This window comes from Xenopus laevis, chromosome 2L (genome assembly GCF_017654675.1).
Source record: "Xenopus laevis strain J_2021 chromosome 2L, Xenopus_laevis_v10.1, whole genome shotgun sequence".
Lineage (NCBI taxonomy): Eukaryota > Metazoa > Chordata > Amphibia > Anura > Pipidae > Xenopus > Xenopus laevis.
The window spans coordinates 87,003,036-87,023,310 of record NC_054373.1 but is presented as its reverse complement, the minus strand read 5'-3'; the positions used below and the strand labels follow the sequence as shown (position 1 = coordinate 87,023,310).

Below are 20,275 nucleotides of genomic sequence, written 5' to 3'. Positions count from 1 at the left end.
GAATGCATGGGATGTATTTCAGTAGACCAGGAGAAATTATGTTTTGCCCTCTATATCTGCATTTAATTAGTAAACTCTTCAGGAACCTGTTATTTTTTATTGACTCAACTAACCTGCGTTGAACCTCAAAGAAATGAAAAACTAGGTTAGGATGCTTAGCATATGTGTGAAATTATAAAAACAACCATGGCCTTTTCCACCCACATAACTTCTGCCTTTGTGATCTGTCACTGTGCACATGGAGAAGCAAATAACAGACTCCTTATGTCAGTTGTATAGGTAACAGTTTTTATATCATCTTATTGGTGCAATGACACATTTAGTATAAGGAAGCTATTTCTTGTATATATAGCAGAACTTGACCTTAAAGGTAGTGAAAGCTAAACATTTACCATAGAACCCCCTTCCACCAAACTCTCCAAGGTGATCCCACATTAGTAGTGCCGTCTTACCTGCACTAAAAACACATGGGCAGTGGGATTGTTTTGTTTTCTTGTGTTCATTAAGGCAGAATAAGGAAAACAAGTATTTCAATGGTTGTTCAAGGTTACCCATCCTGCACAAACTTTGACTTTTTCTGAATTACCCCTTTGTATGAAAAGGAAAAACTACTCTATAGGCTTTATAATAGCAACAGAAGTAAACATGTTAACAAAATATTTATCCATTGGGTTTTCATATTGCTGGACGATATTTTCTGCTGATGAAAGGGAGGAGGTTTTGTAGTTGGAACTGAATGTGATAAGAGATTTTGGTGTTTGCACAACTGTTTGCGTAGTAGATACCATTCTGTGGGAGATAGATTGCTTTCCCAACCCTTGTGTGAATTACTCAGCCAGCACTGATAGGGCTCTAGTGAATCAGGCCTGTGTTATTAAATGCTGCCTCTCTGTTCTGTTTCAGAAGGGCAAACAAAGGCTCTTTGAGACAGGTGCATAGGCTGTGTTTAGAAGCAGGAACTATGTTAAACACATCATCATTGTTCCGTGGTTCATACAGTGTCTTTCCCAGAAGGTAAATGCCAGGACAAAACTGATTTATAAAGGACATAAGGTGCCTTTTAAAATCCCTTACAGTCGATGATAAATATTACATGGAACTTGATTTACTGTACATTTGTGCCCAAAAATTGGTGACCTTAGTACTTGGGAAATCTGGTGATAGTCATCTGAGATGAGAACACATATTGTATGCTGTTCAACTTTCTATGTCAGGGATTAGCTGTTTGGGACATGTGACAGGTTACTTGGCAGGGTGCAAGGAGAGAATTACTTCCACTTTGGAATAGTGAGGTGAAACATTAAGGACAAGAGAATGGAAAGTAATCTTTGGAATTCTCCTTTGCTTAAAAATAAATTCATACAATCTAGATGTCCTTATATTTTAGTGTCAGGGATGCATATCTCCCAACTGTCCAGTTTTTCGCGGGACAGTCCCAATTTTGACAGCTCAGCCCACAGACCCCGGTTTGTTACTGAAACGTCCCGACTTTCTCTTTGATCTCCTGCACTGAACAGCCAGAAAAAGATACAAAGTTTCTAACTTAATTGGCTTTTGGCAGAGAGCCCAGAATAGATACTTAGATACTTTTGTAACAGTTTAAGATAAGGAGGTCTCTTAGGAGAACTTAGACACACACATCTTAAAGGGCAATTCACCTTCATTATAAAAACTGTAATAACACATACAAATCACAGAAATGTGTTCAAATGTTCAAAACCTGCCAAATTTTGTAAAATTAACATAGTAATTAGGGGGTGTGACCACAAAATGGGCATGGTAAAAACAATTTTACCTGCTACGTGCGGCAAATCTATTTGTCCCTCTTTCTGTTTCCAAAATGTTGGAGGTATGGCCCGGATGCATTATATATACTGACATTGCAGCCTCATGAGTTTAGCAGCTACAGTGTTATCCCCCACACACCCTCAACCCAGCTATGTACATAACAATATGTCTGATCTAGCTTTAACACTGTTCTGAATTTGGTGGTTCTGGGCACACCAATGTGCATCTAATGAAGAGTCCTTTGCAATTTGTAACATGGTGCATATTCATTTGCACAGAGAGGAATGTACAGTGGTGTTAGACATGCACCATGCATTCCACTATGACAAGCAATTCACATGAAGGCATCACCTTTAAAATTGTTCATCGTCCCATAGGTGTGAATACCGGCAGTTTACCTGAATAAACTCTTCAGATACCACTCTAAAGTGTGTGCTGTACATTTTGTAAGCAGGAGAGAAATAATTATCTGGCCACAAACAAATTCCATGACTCAAAACAGTCATGAATCTAGAAATGGTAATACCTGGCTGGCTGTGTAGAGAACACACACTATAGATCACAAGTATCGGAACATGTATCCTGTCTGCATCAAGATAAGCATCAGTATAAGGACAGTGGATAGAAACAATAAAATTGGCAAACTAAAGGAAATAGTAAAAGAAACAAAATGTTTTTTTTAATACTTTAAGTCTACTAGAAAATCATATAAGCATTAAGCAAACCCATATTGGTGGCAAAACAATCCTAGTGGGTTTATTAAATGTTTACTTTTTTATACTTAAGATACAAGGCCAACTTTTGCTGCAGTCGTTCCCACGAATCTGTGCCATTCTTTGATGCTTGCATCAAAAATGCAATCGCGTATTTTGGAGCAGAGTGCCTGTTGACCTGCAAGGGAACCCTGGAGCTACTGCCACCTTGAAGGTCCAGGGTTCCTACAGCAGCCTGAGATGCAAATCTAAACCTGGCAGAGTCTAGTCTAGCCAGTTCAGAAAGAATATTTCGCAAGCAAGCTACACAGGAGAAAGGAAAGTAAATATGTATTATTTATTTAATTTCTCATAAAAGTACAAAGTATTGCTTCTTAAACCACTCTTTGGTGCAGCAAGTGTACTTGAAAACCATAATATGACATGAGTGTTTGCTTGTACTTGAATAACTCCGTACGGTAATACTGTACTTTTTATAAGAAATATGTACTGCTACTGTTCTTTTAAGAATGCCTTGGGGGATTCTGAATAATGGATCTTTCCTTAATTTTGATCTCCATACCTTAAAGGGATACTGCTAATACGGCTGCTCCAGTAGATGTCTGCACTGAAATATGTTTTTCAAAAGAGCAAACTGATTTTTTTATATTTAATTTTGAAATCTGACATGGGACTAGAAACATTGTCAGTTTCCCAGCTGTCGCCATTCATGTGACTTGTGCTCTGATAAATGTCAGTCACTCTTTACTGCTACACTGCAAATTGGAGTGAAATCACCACCTCCCTTCCCCCACCCCCAGCCGCCCATCAGTAGAACAATGGGAAGGTAACCAGATAACAGCTCTCTGATACATATAAGAACAGCCTTGTGTAGTAAAACCCATTTCCCACTGCAACCCCATTCAGTTACATTGAGTCGGAGAAACAATAGCCTGTCCGAAAGCAGTTCTATAGTGCAGTGCTGGCTCTTTCTGAAAGCACATGACCAGGCAAAATGACCTGAGATGGCTGCCTACACACCAATATTACAGCTAAAAAAAATGCACTTGTTGAATTAGGAATTACATTTTATATGGTAGAGAGATTATTCGCAGTCTAAACAGTGTAATTTAGAAATAAAAACTAAACCATAAAAAGCATTACAGAATCCCTTTAAGTCTGTTAAAAATCATTGCCAACAATATGGATTTATGCAGCTTAGTTACTATCAAGTATAAGGTACTGTTTATCATTGCAGGAAAAAAAAGAAAAGAATTTATAAAAATTTAAATTAGTGGCTTAGAAAGGACTCTTTATGAGTTGGCATTCTGGAAACATGCAGATCTCATACCTGTAATATAATGCATTGGTACAGATTTCTTAATTATTAAAATGTAAAATACAGACATTGAACTACTTTGAGCATTTAGTACTTTTATTTTAATGGGGAGTTAGTGTCCAGTGCTGCTTCCATGCTGCACTGAGTGAGAACACCGGTCCAAATCATTAATCCCCCAATGCGGGATTATCAATTCAGTGCTTGAATAAATCATTAGCATTGTTACAAGCAGCAGACAATACACAGTGTTACATCTTGTAAACATAACAAATGATAAATCTGCCCCATGTCTGGTCTGTGGGTTTACAGATATTTAGCTTTTGACTCTCAAGCTTCAGCTGTTGTGTGATTTACAGATCAGAAACTAATGGGCCAGAGATGATGTGTGGTTTACTATTGAGCACTTTGATCACCATTACCACTGATTCTACAAGTATTCCTCATAGTATTAGAATTCCTGGGGGCCAAGTACAGGAAGGCCCTGAGACTTCTCTGACATTACTATTGTACTTTGTACATAAGATTTATATCACTGGCAGTCTGTGGAGTAACAACCAAGACCAAATTCCATAAACCAAAATAGTTTGTTTTCCTCATTAAGCAGATTATGCAGCCACTTGTTTACCCTGGAATACAAAGTCTGTCATTTATTGCACCAGAGCTGGCTTCTGTGTGGGTTTCTTTTATAGCCTCCTTTAATGTGCTATTCTCTTTGCACCCTGTTGTTGAAAATGCATCACAAATGATTGCTAAATTCCTGGAATTCCAACCCAAGATTCTCTTGAAATAGTGACCCAGTGTTTATTTCTTTACAGGCTCTCCCTGGAGAAGTCATGAGTGAACCATTTGATTGTGATAGCTGTAAGGAGTCCTTGTACGGACGCAAGTATATCCAGATGGAAGAGGGCCCTTACTGTATTCCTTGCTATGATTCCCTGTTTGCCAACACTTGTGATGAATGTAAAGAAATTATTGGCCATGACTGTCGGGTAGGTAAAGCTCTGAGAACATAACTTACTATTGTGTGCGCATTCACATCACCTGAAACGAAATTCTAACGCTAATGTGTTTAGCTTATTGCACAAAACTTCTCACTGGTCAAAAAAAATAAACAATTTTTACATCTATGATAGTATTGGCTTTGTTTGTTACTTATAATTTTGCCATAAAGTATTTGCTCAAAGCTTTTACATTACCCATCTGACTCCCCGTGCTTGCCTATGAGGGGGCTGTCATATTTGTGCAGCAGGGGTCCGTTAGCATTAGAAACTTTAACTGACAGGCTGAGATGGGACAGTCAGGTTTTGGAACATCATCTAAAAATAATTTACAAAAACTCTCAGCAAAAAACGATCAACATTGCCTACTTTTGATGTAACTTTGAATGTACATTCATATTTTAAAAAGTAGTTTTTTAGCATCATTATCACTTTAAGGGTATTGCCACACAGGCAGGGCCGGACTGGGAGTAAAAAGCAGCCCTGGCAAAAAAAATCAAAGCAGCCCACACAGAAATGCGTGCTGGTCTTTTATTTAAACACGAGCATATTTTATATATCTATATATATATATATATATATATATATATATATATATATATATATATATATATATATATATATATATATATATATATATATATATATAGTCATAAACAAATACAAAAGGAGTACATTTTAGTTTTTTAAATTTATGTTTGCTTATCATTTATAGTAGGGGGTACATTATCCCTTATAATACATGAGTAATACTCAGAGTTCCCTGCGTAACTCAGCCTGCAGCCTTGTGCCTTTATATGGTCACAGAACAACCCCCCAGTGACTTCTAATATCCTTATCATTTACAGTAGGGGGTACATTATTCCTTATAATACATGAGTGATACTCAGAGTTCCCTGTATAATTCAGCCTGCAGCCTTGTGCCTTTATATGGTCACAGAACAACCCCTCAGTGACTTCTAATATCCTTATCATTTACAGTAGGGGGTACATTATCCCTTATAATACATGAGTGATACTCAGAGTTCCCTGTATAACTCAGCCGGCAGCAGTTCTAGAGGTACCCAAGTTAAGTGCAGCACCGCAGGGCCTGTCTTATCAAGTGTGGGGCTATTTTGGTGGGGACCCTTAGACTGAGTTGCCAGCTGACATACCACAGGGACTCCAGTGCCTGTCTCTGCTTCTCTCCTGCTAACTGTTGCTGTAACCCTGCCTTTTAGTGATGTTGCGGGCCGACCCGAGGCCCGCGGGTCGGGCGGGTTCAGGCTGACCCCTGGACAAAATGCACGGGTCGCGGGCGGGTGCGGGTTGAGCTCTTCTGCTGCTCTCCCAGCCGACCAAGTACTGCCGGTTTCTGGCTTCCGGCACCGGAATATATAGACTTCCACCTGCCCTGCCCCACCTGTGACGTCACTGCGGGGCGGATCTATAAATAAAGGGGAGCAGCGGGCCCGGGTTGGGTGCGGGTAGGGAGCGGACGGGTTAGGGTCGGGTTAGGGTCGGGTGCGGGAGCGGGCGGGATAGGGTCAGTTGCGGGTCGAGAAATTCTCGACCCGCACATCACTACTGCCTTTGTACCGTATCACTTCCTTGTTTCATTAGCCCTAGCACTTAATGGAACATAGTGGCCCACAACTATTTCATACTATCACAGCCCACTGCCGAAGAATTACAGAAAGAAAAGAGGAGAGATACTTTCTACTTTTTTCAAATTCTCACTCATAACCCTTCATTTTTACACCCTTCACCATTTAGCTTTACTTTTTTCCAGATTTCTCTCCTTTCATTCCTTATTCTGCTTCCCCATCTTCACTGCTATTTATTTTGCCCCTTTATTTTTTATTAGATCAGCCTCTCCTTTTTTTTCAATTGTTTTGTCTGCACAGTGCAAAAAAAAAAAGGTTAATTGCCTCTTACTGTAGCAGGGAGCATTGCGTTCAGGCACAGCACAGGCAGGCCAGCAGCAATCAGCATAAATATGATCCGCACCTAGTGTGCTGCAGCTGTCTGTGCTGATGCGGGCGCGCAGAGACAGGGGACTGAAAGGCCATGCTGAAGGCCCTGTTCCTCCGGCTTCCACTGTGAACGCAGCAGCAGAGAACGGAGAGATGTGGGAGGGGCGGAGCCACAGTGGGAGCTAGGACGGAGGAGCGGTCCTAGAGCCCTCCAGATGCATTGAAAGGTACAGTAAATTCTAATAAGTATTATTTCTCAGGAGCGGCCCACATAAGCAAAATATAGAGCGGCCCTTAGGGCAAATGCCCGACCACACAGATTGCCAGTCCGGGCCTGCACACAGGGCTGATTCCACTGGCCTCAGCTAGTTCATGGGCCTGGGTGCAGACTCATGGAGTGAATTTCGGCACTAAACTACAAACTCGTGCCTTCCTGTGCCAGAATTTAATCCATGTGTATGCACCCATCCCGACACAGTGTGTGTGAACAGTTGATACGCAGAATCAGCCTTGTGTCGCACATCCCTTAGGACTTAAGTTATGTAAATCATTTTGGACTGTGGCTTCATTATTGGCGTTTTGTAATTTAGTTTTTCTTGCTTACTTGTTGTAACTCTGTTCCCAGTGTGCCCAAAGTCTCTCTGATTGTGATTGCACTTTATAGGAGTTGTATTATGAAAACCGTCATTACCACGAGCACTGCTTTCGATGCTTTCGTTGTGACCATTCTCTGGCAGATGAGCCTTTCACATGCCAGGATGAGGAACTCCTTTGTAATGATTGTTACTGCAATGAATTCTCCTCCAAGTGCATCAGTTGTGAGAAAACCGTCATGCCAGGTACAATCTGAGTGGTAAATGTTTCACTTGCCAGTTATTCCATTTATGACAAATTCCATATTGCATACTTGCATGCTTGTGACTGACCTCCTTAGTACTGACTGCTAAACACATTTTATAAACACCATCCTAGTTTGCTTTGCCCTTGACAACCACCATAGCCAACCATAAATGGTGCCATACACATGGAGTTCAATATGTAAAATGGTTTCTGTTTTATAACTTTGCTTTGAAAAACAACAGGTATATACAGTATTTGCACTAAATTCAATTCTTTTTTAGGATAGGAAAACCTTATTTTTTAAATTTTTGTTGTAGATAATTTAGATAATGTAATCCATTAATTTGTTTGGATTTGAACTTTATCCAGATGTATTATATATACTAATCTTAAATGATTGCCTTAGTTGGCAGCCAAGCCCAGGCTCCCCTGATGTGCAATTAAATATCCTGCCAATCTGAGTCACTCAGTATCTCTTAGGTTATTGTAGAGTCCATAGCCTTGTAAAACAGTAAAGCGCCATGCAAAAATAAACACGTTGTGGAAATACCATCCCTAAATTGTCAAAGTCCATAGGAAATAAACATGTTGGGTAAAGCAATTATTTCAGACCCAAGGTATCTGAGAGTGAACATTCATTAGACATAGGAATGAATAAGTCTCTCGGGCTTCTGCTTTCCTCTGAAATTCTGCCTCGAGCTGTCAGACTTTCTCCTTCCTTCCAAACTTTCATACACACTCTAAAGACCCACCTGTTTAGGGAAGGTTATTCAATGATTTAATAGTCATAAAGCTATTATAAATTGAAAATTTGGTTCTAAAAATCCTTATGCCTCAATGGTACCCTAATCCTTTCGTTTGTAAATTCTTGAGAGTAGGGCCGTCTAATCCTATCATACTCTGTAAACCCTTGTTTGTTATTTAATGTTTGTTTATTATAAAGCACTGCGTAACTTGTTGGCGCTTTATAAATAAATGAGGATATTTCCTTAAATCTGTACCGCTGACGGAAAAGGGGTAATTTAATAAGAACAAGTCTTAATCAGTCTGGATCAAACTTTGTTTACTTATCTGGCTTTTCAAGAGCACTGAATATACGTAGAGCATAATAACCATGAAAATAGAAAGCACACTTTTTTTGCATTGAAAACTGTGGTTCTTATTAGATTAGCTTATTGCCATCACTTTTTATCTGTGTCTTCTCTCCACAAACCACCCATTGTAGAGGAAACATTTCCTTTTGGTATGTTCTTTTTTGTGTATTTTGTTCTTATTAATCACAGTAATCAAGTTTATATTGCTCTAATACAGAGCAAAGGACACATTTCATCAATAGCTGCTCGGTTTAGCAAGCTTGAGCCTGCATCAGAATGAAGATGGCTGCCACTGGAATGCATGTTTGTGTAAGAATTACGTTTCCAGTCTACTAAGAGCACATTATTTCATGTCTACTGGTTCTTCACTTTAGCTGTTGTAAAGGTTGCAGCATACCATTGCTGGATATTTTACTGCCTTTCAAGTTGAGGCCTTGCGAGAGAGTGTTTCTACATGCTGCACCATGTAAACCTCATACATTTTTATGATCTTTCTGGCTTCTCTTGTTTTATGATTCAGAGAAAACTATATTGTTTATAACTGCAAGTGAATTGTGTCATAGGTTTGTTTTAGGTATAAACAGACTAGATGAATATTTCTTGACTTTTATAGAATTATTATGTTGCCTTGGGTATAAAGAATATTACAAGGCAAAATTGAAACCATTTGCCAAGTGCTTCGTCTGTAGAAAATGAACTGAATGGAAAAGTGCAGTAGCACCATTTTTGTTCTGATCCCAAGTTTCCCTTGCTTGGGCTTAGGGTGAGCACACTAAGTAGGGTTGCCACCTTCTGTGCGGTGGAACTCCGTGCAGGGTGGCAGGCCGTGACGTATTTGCCGTGTGCCACAAAGTAATGGGGGCAGGTCCATGATGCAAAGGGGGCATGTCACTACATCGGGGCAGAGCTGTGACTGCCAATTGCCACGTCAATCCTAGGAAATCCTGCCCGGTTTTCTATTTTGAAAAAAAACATCTGTCTGTCCGGGTCAAAACCGTACAGGTGGCAATCCTAACACTAGGACTTCCAAAAATGAATATACTGCACATGTACTCAACAAAGCCCATGCAAGAAACACATGGGAGCAGAAGAAAATTGCACTACTGCACTCCCCTGCTGTGTCATATTTTAAAATAGGTTATCAATTTTGCTCACTATGTAGCAAATTGTCATCCTAGTGTCTTCATTTACATTTCCTTTAAATGTGATTGCTAGGGTATGTAGAAGCACTTCTTGTTTGTTGGAAGTTTAGCTTTCTAGTTTTGGTTTCTTTTAATTTTAAATTAGCCCAAAATATCAAAGATGAAAGTGGTGGGCCCCAGTAATTGCGTTTTTTTTAATTAACTGAATATTTGTAAGCTGTGAGGTGCACACTCAGATCCCACAGGTGTCTGTTATCCAGAGCGCTCATGTCATTTTCTGGATTCGGTTCAGCCAGGCATTTGGATTTGATGCATCTCTACAATAAACCTAATATAATTAGTCGCAACTTAGTGCCTGACTGTAGCAAATGAGCAAAGTTCTTAAACAGTAAAGCTGTCTGAAAATCTCTCTGAATTGGAACCCTGGCAAACACTTTCATTCAGCTTTGCCAATAAGTATTCCTGTGTCGGTCTGCTAGGGATATCTTCCTCAAATCCTGGGCAGTGCATATTTTTTTCTATTTTCTGAAGAAGAATACGTGTACGTGTTATGTTTCTTTTTTGGCTTTTAGACTTCCCTTAAAAATGCCAAAGTCTTCAACGAACAGAAGAAACTGGATTAAAGGCTTTTTGAATGATAAATATTTTAATGATACTCTGCTCAGCTGAGTTTTTCCTAGAAAACAGATTATATCCTTCAGGGAATGGCTCATATAAAGTTCTCTGTCAAACACAGAGAGACTCCAATACTTTTTTATTATTTATTTAATAAAACAGAAAATTTGTGTGTGTATATATATATATATATATATATATATATATATATATATATATATATATATATATAATACACAAAAGCCATGAATGTCCTGTAAATTATATCCTTATAAACGGTGAGTTCTGATGTCATCAGTTATAAACGGTGAGTTCTGATGTCATTTCTGTCACATGACTCATTGAAATTTGTGTATTATAATAAATAAAGTACCCCCAGTTGTAAAATATGAGGATATTAGAAGTTACCTCGGAGTTCCATGACCTGTATAAAAACACTCGGCCTTCGGCCTCGTGTTTTTATATGGTCATGAAACTCCTCGGTAACTTATAATATCCTTATATTTTACAAAAGGGGGTACTTTATTCACTATATAAAGCTCAACCTTATTCTGCTTATACTACTTTATTTTTTCTTGCTTGTGGTGCACGGACTTCTACTATAGACTATAGGGGGCACAGAATGTGCAGAAAGTCTGTGTCCACATTCTTAGAGGAAAAATAATGATTTATCAAAGGCTTATAGCTATAGCAGAATGTCTGCAGGTTTGATATTCCTGAAGTATAAATTAGAAATATGTATTCTTTGTGAATGGGTTGCCAACTTTCTTCTTTAAAAAAATTCTGACCCCTTCAATATAGGTGGGGACGGGACTGCAAGAAGCAAGACAATGATGTAAAATGAGCAGATTGGGCCAGTGGAGCAAAAATTCAGTGACTAGGGTGGGGGACAGAGGGGCAGAAAAGAAGCAAGGATTTGAGGTGGGCCTAAACATTCCTTACATCAGCCCTGACTCCTGCTGGTATTTTAATGGCTAGGCTGATGAAATACCAGCTAGGTGACAACCCTAGTTGAAACTGGAACTTTTAGCAACATTTTTGTCCAAGAGCTTGCCTCTATTGCCAGTTGTTTCGGGGCAAATTCCACCCTACGTCAAAATCAGCCCTAATAATATAGTTTCTCAAGAGTTGTGAAGAAAATGCTGAGACGGCTGGTTTTACTGATGTCTGGAGACTGCTGCAATGCTATTTTCCAAGGATTTGAACATGTTTTCTTTGCTGTTAATTTGCACTGTGTGCTCCACCTAGTGGTAGAATACTCTAGCAATAAATATACACTAAATATATATATATATATATATATATATTATAGTTTTAATTTATATATGTAAATTATTATGTATTATAGTTGTATTAGTATAATATTATTTATAAGTGAATTAACATAACCCTAAGTGGGCAATTTACTAACATTCTTATTTTGTTCTCTTTCACGAATCGTATTCCTTGTGCTTAAAATTGGATTATACTAATTACAGGTATGGGATCGGTTATCCGGAAACCCTTTATCCAGAAATTATAGAAAAGTTGTCTCCCATAGACTCCATTATAATCAAATAATCAAGATTTTTTTTTTTTTTTTTTTTAAATTTCTCTGTAATAATAAAACAGTACCCTGTACTAAGATATAATTAATCCTTATTGGAAGTAAAACCAGCTCATTGGGGTTATTTAATGTCTACATGATTTTCTAGTAGTGGCACATTTACTTAGGTCGAGTGAAGGATTCGAAGTAAAAATACTTTGAATTTCGAAGGTTTTTTTTGGGTACTTCGAACATCGAATAGGCTACTTCGACCTTCGAATCGAACTATTTGAACTAAAAATCGTTCGACTATTCGACCATTTGATAGTCGAAGTACTGTTTCTTTAAAAAAAACTTTGACTACCTACTTCGCCACTTAAAACCTACCGAGCACCAATGTTAGCCTTTGGGGACCTTCCCCATAAGCTTTCTAAGCAATTTCTGATCGAAGGAAAAACGTTCGATTCGAAGGATTTATTCGTTTGATCAAACGATTTTTCCTTCGATCGTTCAATCGACGTAAATGCGGTAAATCCTTCGACTTTGATATTCGAAGTCGAAGGATTGTACTTTGATGGTCGAATATCGAGGGTTAATTAACTAGTAGTTAACTAGTAGTTAATTAATTAGTAAATGTGCCCCTTAATGTATGAAGATCCAAACTACGGAAAGATCCGTTATCCACAAAACTCCAGGGCCCAAGCATTCTGGATAACAGGTCCCATACATATACTCTAAACTACAAAAATACAAAACGTAACCATCTAAAAGCTGTTGACGTCATTTAGATGTCAGTGGGATTTGTCCTTTTCAAGTTTTAAAATCATTCCTAATTTAAGCTTTTACATGTTTTGGGATTTTTTCATTTGTATTTGCATGAAAAAAAATTCGAGGATTTCTTGGTTTTCGTATTAGTACTCGGATTAGTTATGTGTTTTTATTTGTTCATGCTTTTTATATTAGGCTGTTATAATAAATTGCTTGGTATTTCGTGATTTTATATTTATTATTTTTATTTTTACCGTGGCTTCTAAAACCACTAAAATCAGAATATTGATAAATGGTCCTCCCAATCATTTCTAGGTGTAAATTCAGATGAAAGTGTCAGTGATATTTTCCAAACCATCCAGAAAATAGAAGCAGCTTGAGGTCAGATAGGGTGAAAGTAATGCATCAAGTAAAGAGAATAGTGGGTCGCGCTACATGTTGATTAATACAAATTGGTTCTAAGGTTTTTTTATATCAGGTTATTCAATAGCAAGGACCTCCATGTGTAGAGGCTGTCTGGGGGTAAGGGGGCTATGGGCAAGCACCTAACTGTTATGATTGTATCCACTTTTTTAAAGTGCAGTTCTTTTCCACTTTACTTAAAATCCATCTCCTTCCTTATATTTTATATGTAAACATGTCTTCCTAATAGGTTTGACTGGATACTAAAACAGACAAATGTTTTTCCTGCAGGCTCTCGCAAATTAGAATACAATGGGCAGACCTGGCATGAACACTGTTTTATTTGTAACAGCTGCCAGCAACCAATTGGATCCCGTTCTTTCATCCCAGAAAACCAGAACCATTACTGCATTCCTTGTTATGAGAGCAAGCTAGCCCCACGCTGCACACACTGCAAAAAAGTAAGTAGTGTTATTTCCTATAATTGAATGTCTGTGATACATGAACATGTATAATGCTATTACACTCGGTGCTTTTATCCCAGAGTCCAGGGACATTTATCCTCTAAATTTTATTGGAAATGGCATATCACATGCATATATACATAAATAACACTAAAGGCCCCCCCGATAAAAGCTGCAGACAGACTGAGCTTATTGGCCCATGTGTGGGGCCATCTGACAGGCGTCCCCAATCGATATCTGGCTGAAAGTCGCGCAGATGCCGATCGTGCAGGGTAAAAAAATCCCGTTTGATCGCAGCCGCATCTTTTCGTTGATGAGGTCCCGTGATCCGACCGCCTGTATGGCCTCGATTCTGATCAGCCCGGTATCGCCCAAGTCTTGAAAATATTTATTTTAGTTGTTTGCTGAAGTCAATATGCTTAGTTGGTAAACAGATTGTTTGACTTTTTAACCCATAATGCTTTTCCTACTTTTGCTATGCAGTCTCTTACCAAAGGAGGGGTTACTTATCGAGATGAGCCATGGCACAAGGAATGTTTTGTCTGCACCGGATGTAAAATCCAGCTGGCTGGGCAGCAGTTCACTTCCCAGGATGAAAAGCCATACTGCATCAAATGTTTTGGGAACCTTTATGCCAAGAAATGTGCAGGGTGCACTAAACCTATCACAGGTACTTTGTTAAGAACATGACATGTCATGTTAAAGCATATAATTCAATGGGGGAATTAAGGTTGAGAGGCAGGACAATGCTTATCTATCATTTTGCAAATATTATCCTAATTGAACTTCAGTCCAACAAGGCAAGCCGCAAAGTTTTGGAGCCACGGTCATAGTGGTTATCATAGTGGATATCACTGGGAGTGTAACCATTCAAAAACAGTCCGAAGCTGGGGCCATATGAAAGGCTTCAATAAAGGGGATGTTCACTTTTCTGCTATACAGTATGTCCATCCTTTTCTTTTGAAAAACACTATATTTCGATTTCTCTTGCTGCCTTGTCTCCTGGCTGAATGCAACCAAACTTTGCATCAGTCAACAACCCCGTCTCCATTTTTACTAGTTTTTTTGGCACTTGGGACTGTATGGACACATGTTAAAAAAGGTGAACATCGCCTTTAAAGGAGAACTAAAGCCTAACTTAAGAAGTAGCTAGAAATGTTGTACATTATGTTTGGCTTCTATACCATCCTAAGGCAACCACAGCCCTTTAGCAGTAAAGATCTGTGCCTCCAAACATGCCACAGTAGCTCCCCATCTTCTTTTCTGCTGATTCACTGCACATGCTCTGTGTTGCAGTCACTTACTGAGCTTAGGGATCGACTCATGATATACAGTACACATAGAATATACAGTAAATGTCACAGTATAAGGCTGATTAATAATTAATACAGATAATTACTACATGGCAGCACAGAAACAAGTGCAACTAGCATCAGAATTTAATAATCAGCCCTGTAGCATCAGCTTATATTACTGGCCAATCTCATTTTCTGCTTGATAATTTGTGACAACCCCTAAGCTTAGCTGCTCACTGAGAGCCCACTGAGCATGTGAGTGTCACAGACACTTTCCAAGATGGTGACCCCCTGTGACAAGTTTAAAGTTCTAGAACATTGCTGCTATTTAGAAACTCTAGGCTGGTGCAATAAGTTCAGTAAAAAAAAACATTTTTAGCCACATTCATTTTTAGGGTTTAGTTCTCCTTTAAGTCCCACATGAGAAAGGTGCTCTGTACTGTTATCATATGGTTGCAGTATACAGCAGATGGACAAGTGGCTCCATAGAAAGAATCTTTGTGATTTTCAAAGTCCCCGTGACCATTGTCCCCTTTCTTAATTGCACTCAGCAGTCCAGATATAAATTGAAGACATTTTCAATCATAAAATACTTATTCTGTTTTATGCTATTTTTCCCCTAGGTTTCGGGGGGGCTAAGTATGTCTCATTCGAAGAGAGACACTGGCATCACAGCTGCTTCAATTGTTCCCGTTGCTCTACTTCCCTGGTGGGGAAGGGTTTTATCCCAGACAATGAGGACATTCTTTGCCGTGCATGTAACACTGATTTATAATCGAATAGAGCCTGCTGCCGAGGTGTGCCATTTCTCTGCCAGAGGCCTGCAGCCCTTTCTGGAGCAATGTGTTACAGGCTTCTTGTATAACAAACTGCAAGATGCAAAAAAGTACATTTATTTCCTATATAACAGGCTTTTAGAATTTGCACGGTGATTTTTATATCCGTTTTTATGGCTTTGCACTCCAGCAATGTGTCTCTGTTGGCTGGATTTAGTTGTAGGCTGTCTTGGCTTTTTTGGAGTAATGGGTGGTTATGTTGCAGAGTAATCACCTGAAAATACAATGTAATTTAATTTACTTCTTTCTTCATTTTTTTTTTCATTTGATTAATTGCACTTTGGAAGCAAGCAATGTTAATTGTTAGGAATAGGAATTCTGTGTCACCAGTGAAAAAAGCCAAGAATGGTGCATAGCAATGCTAAGTTACTGCTTCCAGGCACATTTTGTCCTATTGCAAGTGCTTTTATTTAAAAAAAAACAAAAAACTTTTTGAGCTAAAATGCCATGTTATTTGTTTGTTAGGCCTACATGTATGGATGACAATGTTATATACCTTTCAAATGTCATTTCAGAAATCTATTTCATTCACTTCTGATTTCAGAATGCTGGGCGCTGACTGTAAAAAGCTTCAGAAAATCAAAAAAGTAACTTACCTTAGTTTAGGTTCTCTTAAAGGAACAGTAACGCCAACAAATAAAAGTCTTAAAGTAGTGAAAATATAATGTACTATCATGCTGCACTGATAAAAATGGTGTGTTTGCTTCAGAAAGTCCATAGTGTATATGAACAAGCTGCTGTGTAGCCATTGGGGCAGCCATCCAAAGCTGAAAAGGGAAAAAAGGCACAGGAAAAACAGCAGATAACAGATAAGCTCTGTAATATACAATGAGATTCTTCAGAACTTATCTCTTATCCACTGTGTATACTTTGCTTGAATGGCTGCCCCTATGGCTACACAGCAGCTTGTTTATATAGACTATGGTAGTCTTTCTAAAGCAAACACACCAGTTTTACCAGTGCTAGACAACAGTATATTATATTGTCATTCCTTTAAAACACTTTCATTTTTGGTGTTACTGTTCCTTTAACGATTGGAAGCTTCTGTATATACCTATGAATGTGACATGCTTTCTTACATATAGGCAGTATAGTATTAAGCCCAGGTGTTTTATGTATTATTTTGTATGTGCTGGTGCCATTTAAATTATATACACTCCTCCATTTGGTCTACCTTGCAATAATTCCCCTTTTAAACAAATCAGTTTATCAGTGAAACTGACTTAAACTATACAGAACTATGAGGTTATTTTCAAGTCGATTTCTCATTTTATCTAAACATATTTTAGGTTATGCACCACCCAACATTCACAATTTAGGGGTGGAAACAGAACATATTATCGTTCACCAGAGGGGACCTCACTATTCACATTTTTTACAGCATTTATATCACCTGTAGAAAATGCATCTAAAATTCAACAGTAAATAGAGAGCTGCGAAACTGGCGAGCTTTCTGATTAATATAGCCCTTTGTCCATGCATCTAATAGCTAATGCTAATATCACATCTTCAACCCAGCCTTGGAGTATAATACAGAGAAGTATTATTTAAGTCCTCTAATCGACTGCTCATTGGCCACCTTCAGCTACTGCTCTCCATTCTGAGACTGAAAGATTTTCTTAAGTACACACTGACTTTCTGACTGTATGAGGGACAATAAAATGTGCTGGTCACTGGTGGTAAAATGTCTCTGCACTTTACCCAGCGAATGCATTTATTTCCACTTAACTTGCATTAAAGAAAGAGACTGAGCCCTTCAGTTGATCTTCCATGGCCCAGTGCTTAACCTATTGTGCTTGTGATCAAGGGCATTTCGTCAGGCACTGCAGTAATTGTAAGTGTTAAGTATTTCTCCCCTTGGGTTTTTGTGTGTGTAAACTATGTCTTGGAATGATCTTAGCTTATTCATTTTTATTTATCCTTTTATATAAATCTATATATAGATACATATTAAATATATAATATTATATACATGCACACTCGCGATTCACATGTGATTCCTATAAAAGCTCACAAACCTCCACTGAAATGCAAAAAACGAGAAAAATTACGCTGTAAATAGAATGATTAGAAATAAATGCACAATAGGAATACTGTAGCTAGGTGAAGTTAGTGTAGCTAGATTAGTCGCCCCAGCGACAAATCGCCTCTTCTTCGGGTGACAATCTCCCCGAACTGCCCTCCACCGGCTATAATGAAAATGGCCTGCTGCAATGCACACGCGGCACTTCATTTTCCGAAGATGCCTCACAAGGAAACTTTGGAAAATAAAGCGTCGCATGTGAATTGCTGCAGGCGATTTTCATTTTAGCCGGTGGAGGGCAGGGGGAAGGCAGTTCGGGGTGATTTGTAGCTGAGGCTACTAATCTCCCTGATCTGCTCGTGTGGCCTGACCCTAAAGGGAAAATATAGTCTTAAGTTGATCAGACACTGAAAAAGCCTCTCCCATGACAGTATCACAGGTCTTCGCCCAATGGGATTAGGAGGCGTACCATGGGCCGATAAAGTCACCCATGGTGGGCCTGCTAATCCTGAAGGTAGAGGACAACATCTTTATGTGCGCCTTACCGAACAGGACTTATATTAGCTTTATTGGTGGCAATAAATTTGCTGCAGACCAGGTTGCTGAGATAGGTGACTGCAATGATTTGTGTAGCCAATGTGGTGCCTTCTGTTGTATATGGCAATTTTTACCTGGGATTTATATTTTACATAGACAGTGGAGTCTGTAGACTTGACTGTAGATTGTGTACACAGGAAAAACATTATTTTCCCACACCCAGGTTAGTATCTGCATTTCCAGGGGGAACATTGCGATCACAAAATTTAACGAGGAAAGCCAAATAGCTGTGTGTTGTGGCTAGGATGCAAGTGATAACCACAAAGATTGTCATACACTATCTTAAAGGTAATTCTTGTCTCCGTGACCTGTGTCTTGGGAAGAGTTGGCATTCTGAAACACCATAATCTCAATGTATAATCATGATAAACAGAAACATCTGTTATGTACAAGAAGGAGGCAACAACTGTACATAGGAATTAGACAACTATGTGCCCCATCTGTTTTTCAACTGTCATGCTCAGTCTGTTTGCTCCCTGTGTGGGTCTTCTGACCAACCATTTGGTGCAAGTGCTGTACTGTCTGATCATTTTTCATTCATCATCATCTTGTTAGTGAACACAGACAAGAAAAATCTGACAACTCCGGCCTCTCCCATGACAGTGTGAAGTTCACTGGTTCTCAGGAATTAAGAAGGGCCTTATAAAGTTAACCAATTGTGTGGGCAGATTTCATTCAGTGGGTCAAAGTCGTGATGCTGGGAGTTGTAAGCCAAGACTCAGCATTGATTCAGTTCTACAGCATTGCTGTTTTTGTTTGCTTCTCTGCTTGCAGTCAGACATCTATCACCAGGAAGACATGGTATAATAGCTCCTTACACATTAGATTGCTGTTTCAACAGCAAGAGCTTCAGGCTCCTGCTACAGTTAAGGTTACAAATCCCTTTTCCCACACACATACTGTATGCATGCTTTATTTTACGCCTACGCTATTCTGATTTATTATGAAGAAATGTTGTTTGAAGACTTTGATGCGGGCATATCAGAGCATTTGAAATAAAATGTTAACGTTATCTTTTTTTTTCCTTCTGTATAATGTTTGCATTGGATATCTTGTTAATGTTTATGTTTGAAATCTTGGATAATAAAAATGATTTCAGTGGAGCTTTGCCTACTGTGCTTTCTGTGTGTTTGTCTGTGTGCATGTAGTGGGTCTGTACTCTCATAATCTCATATACTGGACAAAATACAATACATTTATGATTTTCCAGCCCATTCCCTTCTGTACCTTCTTATTTAGTTGTTGCTTATATATCACTGTTCTGTGGTTCCACACTAATTGCAAATAGAATCTCTATACATTGTACAGGTATGGGACTTGTTATCCAGAATGCTTGAGACCTAGCATTTTTCCGAATAATTTGGATCTTCATACCTTATGTCTACTAAAAATAATTTAAACATTAAATTAGGGATGCACCGAATCCAGCATTCGGTTCGGGAAACGGCCGTTTTCAGCAGGATTCGGATTCGGCCGAATCCTTCTGCCCGGCCGAACCAAATCCAAATTTTCATATGCAATCAGGGTCGGGGAGGGAAAGCACGTGACTTTTTGTCTCAAAACAAGGAAGTAAAAACGTTTTCCCCTTCCAACCCCTAATTTGCATATGCAATTTAGGATTCGGGGGTTCAGCCGAATCCAAAATAGTGGATTTGGTGCATCCCTACATTAAATAAGCCCAATAGGATTGCTTTGCCTCCAATAAGGATTAATGATATGTTAGTTGGGATCAAGTACAAGGTACTCTTTTATTACAGAGAAAATGGAAACCATTTTAAAAAATGTAAATGATTTGATTATTGTGGTGTTTATGGGAGATGGCCTTCCCGTAATTATGAGCTTTCTGGATTTTGGGTTTCCAGATAATGGATCCCATACCGATATTAGCCACAAGTGGCACAC

General features: G+C 38.8%; 1 protein-coding gene across 2 annotated transcripts in view; it reads left to right on the top strand.

Annotated features, from left to right (window-relative positions):
• fhl3.L (four and a half LIM domains 3 L homeolog) overlaps positions 1-16,487 on the top strand; it is a 46,725-nt gene extending 30,238 nt beyond the window's left edge. For both annotated transcript variants that reach the window (XM_018246714.2, XM_018246712.2), the window contains 5 exons: positions 4,635-4,808; positions 7,437-7,611; positions 13,450-13,619; positions 14,106-14,292; positions 15,541-16,487. In XM_018246714.2, the coding sequence (XP_018102203.1) occupies positions 4,653-4,808; positions 7,437-7,611; positions 13,450-13,619; positions 14,106-14,292; positions 15,541-15,692 (840 nt within the window). In that variant the 5' untranslated portion in view covers positions 4,635-4,652 and the 3' untranslated portion in view covers positions 15,693-16,487. The remainder of the gene's footprint in view (positions 1-4,634; positions 4,809-7,436; positions 7,612-13,449; positions 13,620-14,105; positions 14,293-15,540) is intronic.
• Positions 16,488-20,275: the final 3,788 nt, after the last annotated feature.